The following is a 3,311-nucleotide window of genomic DNA, read 5'->3' on the forward strand; positions in this document are numbered from 1 at the left end:
GTGGTGCCGGAGGCCTAATTTAAGTCCCTTTCTCTTTACCACCCTTTTCTTAAAAGGAGAGGATGGGAAGAGGAAGTGGATTTGACTGTGGAGGAGATGCACAGGAAGGGGATATATCCTCTTTATGTGTGTCTCCTCCGTCGGATAAGGGTAGGCATTGCATCTGTAATTGCGGATGTCTATGGGCAGCGGTCGCTTTGCCATTTTGGCGGATTCATGTGGCCGTTTGCTCGTTTGCCACCTTATGTTATAAAAAAAAACTTTCGCATTTATAATATTAGTAAGAAGTATGATATACTAAAATATAACTCTTTCCTCTTTTAACATTAGCATAGAAGTAGTATATAAAAGAATAAATTCCTTAGAAATACACATTTATGAGAAAGATTCTTTTATCTTTAGTAACTATTGTATTCTGTGGAGATTTAAGGATTTGCAGCAGATCAAAAGAAAATGATAGCGAAGTGAATCTCTTGGGAAATTACGTTTAAACCTACCTTTATTGATATTTTTATTATTTTATCGTTAATCTATGAAATGGATCAACGGTTCTTAATAAGACTGTTATAAAAGCGAATAAACAATCTTGCTAATATTAGAAGCGATTTAGATGGATGTTTGTTAGTTTATAGTTTTAAATAAATAAATAAATAAATTAATTAACTGCTGAAAGGATATAGATGTAATCTATCTTACTACTATAAATGTGAAAGTTTAGATGGATGGATGTTTGTTAGAGTTTGTAGCCTAAACGGCTGAAGGGATCTCGATGAAATTTGTCATAGATGTAGTGGATAGTTTGGAAGAACACATAGACTACTTGCATCTATTTTTTTCAATTCCGCGCGGACGGAGTCGCGAGCAAAAGCTAGTACTAATACAAAGAAGATAGATTTATATTTTTGTATGTCTCTCAAAAATTACTGGGCCGATTTCAAAAATTCTTTCAACATTTACTTACGTTTTCATTTAGGTTAATAATTATTACTATAGGGTTTTTATTATTTTTTTAAATCAACGTGGGCGAAGTCGCAAGCAACAGTTAGTACGGTATGTAAGTCTGGAAGAACACATAGGGTAACTTGTGTTTTTTTTTATTTTAATTTTCTTTTACAATTACCGTGATGTGTGACTTCTTTTTGACTTATCACATTTTTCTTTACGATTTTTTCTATATTATTTTATTATATTAACTAACTTATATTTTTCCTGCTGTTTTCGATGCCCACGATTCAGGCATTGCCTAGTGTGGGCATCACTAGATCAATCGCATTTTATCCACTTTTTATATCTGTCTTTTAATTGGTTATATTATTAACTTTTATTGTTAATTGTTAATCTGTTATTTTCAATAAATTTCAATTTCAACTATATTTTGACTTTATAATCTTAAATAGAAACCTATCATTGGCTTTTATATGTGTACGCTGTTGTTGGTTTTTTATATCATCGGTAGCAGCTCAATATAAGTCCCCACCGAGGGGCTCGGAGCCTACCCTGAGTTAGTGACTAGGCCATAGTCAACCTGCCCTGCGGGTTGACTTCACACATATCTTTAAATATCTTCGCCGATATGCGCATCACGATGTTTTCCTTCACCGTAAAACGTCGGGTAAAATGTACTTATGAAAATTCCAAAAATCGTAAATCACATTGGTACGGCGGGATTCGAACTCAAGACCTGTAGATTATAAGTCAAGTGCTTAAATCACTGAGCCACCGACGCTCAAAGTATTTAAATAAATTAAATCGTGACTAGTCATACTAAATACTGAATTTTAAAAACAATTTAAAATGGTAACTTGACTGGATTTTTAAATTATTTTAATTTACGCAGACAAAACAATACATTTAAAAATTAATTAACACTGAATTTAAAAGTCAGTTTTAAACGGAATTAAATTTAAAGTGTTCATTTAATATAATCTGTAGCGAAGCGTCGGAAACGACAGCCGCCATATTGCTGGTCGTTAGCGATTCCATTTCCGGGCGCCATTTTGATTTGTGACATTACTTTGATGCGGCCAATTTTACAGTTCGCCGACTTTATATCGATATTCAATTGTTTTAACGATTCTCGTATGTTTTAAAATATCAGTTGTTTTGGAAATTATTGCCTTTGAAGATATTTCTGTTTAAACTAGGTGACTATAGTTATTTTTGTCCCCATTTAAAAGTAGATATATTTATATATATAAAAATAATAAACATACTTAGAATTTTTTTAATTTTAATTCTGATGTTCAAAAGAAGATTTAAAAAGAAAGAAAACACGTAAAACTCAAATGTAAATAATAATTAATTGGCACTCTTATTTGTTAAGATTGAATGTGGATGGCTACAAAGGTAGAGGAAAACCGAAGAAAGTATGGATGGATTGTGTGAAAGAGGATATGCTTAAGAAAGGAGTGGATTCAGATATGGCTGATAGATGTATGGAGCACATACTGTGCCGACCCTCCGTAAGGGATAAGGGCAAGTGTATGATGATGGCACTCTTATTTGTAAAATGTCTTTTCTGAGATTTATCTATTCGAGGATAACAGACATAAATTCAGACAGTTCAAGCCAACTTGTAGTGACTTTGATCGCGACCCTCTTTGACTAAACTATCGCACAACTGTTTTAGTCTCGCTTTGTTTCCTATGAGTGTATAATGACGTACGATTACTCGATTAGTTGTGCAACTAAACAGTTGAAGGCTGCGAAACAATCGACAATCACAACAGTTCTGCGTTAGTTTAGTCAAAATGGTTCTCTTATTCGAGAATGATTTTTTTTATATAATATAAGGTGGCAATCGAGCAAGCGGCCACCTGAATCCACCGAAATGGAAAGCGACCGCTGCACATAAACATCCGCAATTGCAGATGTATGCCTACCCTTAATTGACGTAAGAGGAGACGCACATAAAGAGGACATCTTCCATTCCAATGTTTCTCCTCCACCGTCAAATCCACTTATCCTTCCCATCCTTTCCTCTTAAGAAATGGGTTGTAAGGGAAAGTGACTAAAATTAGGCCTCCGGCACCATAATCATCAGACGAAGCACGGAATTGCTTCCACTTCATACCTGTTTTCTGTAGTCGTGGTATTGCACAGGGCGAGCCGGCCCATTCGTGCGAAGATGTTAAAGCGGGCTCTACCACTGAAATGTTATTATATAAGCGCCATCTGTTGATTTCGAAGTACAAACATGTTTTACTTCCAGGTATAACCAGTCAAGATGGGTGCGGCATCCGACGGCTGGCGTGCCCGTATCGACGCCTGTCGGGAGTCGAGGAAGCTGGTGCTGGTCATCGTTGCTATAG

At 35.5% G+C, this 3,311-nt stretch overlaps 1 protein-coding gene across 1 annotated transcript in view; it reads left to right on the top strand.

Moving 5' to 3' along the window:
• LOC106110671 (synaptic vesicular amine transporter) overlaps positions 1–3,311 on the top strand; it is a 20,487-nt gene that overhangs the window by 1,994 nt on the left and 15,182 nt on the right. The window contains exon 2 of the mRNA XM_013292568.1: positions 3,212–3,301. Within this exon, the coding sequence (XP_013148022.1) occupies positions 3,227–3,301 (75 nt within the window). The 5' untranslated portion in view covers positions 3,212–3,226. The remainder of the gene's footprint in view (positions 1–3,211; positions 3,302–3,311) is intronic.

Source organism: Papilio polytes, unplaced genomic scaffold (assembly GCF_000836215.1).
Source record: "Papilio polytes unplaced genomic scaffold, Ppol_1.0 DF824208.1, whole genome shotgun sequence".
Taxonomy (NCBI): domain Eukaryota; kingdom Metazoa; phylum Arthropoda; class Insecta; order Lepidoptera; family Papilionidae; genus Papilio; species Papilio polytes.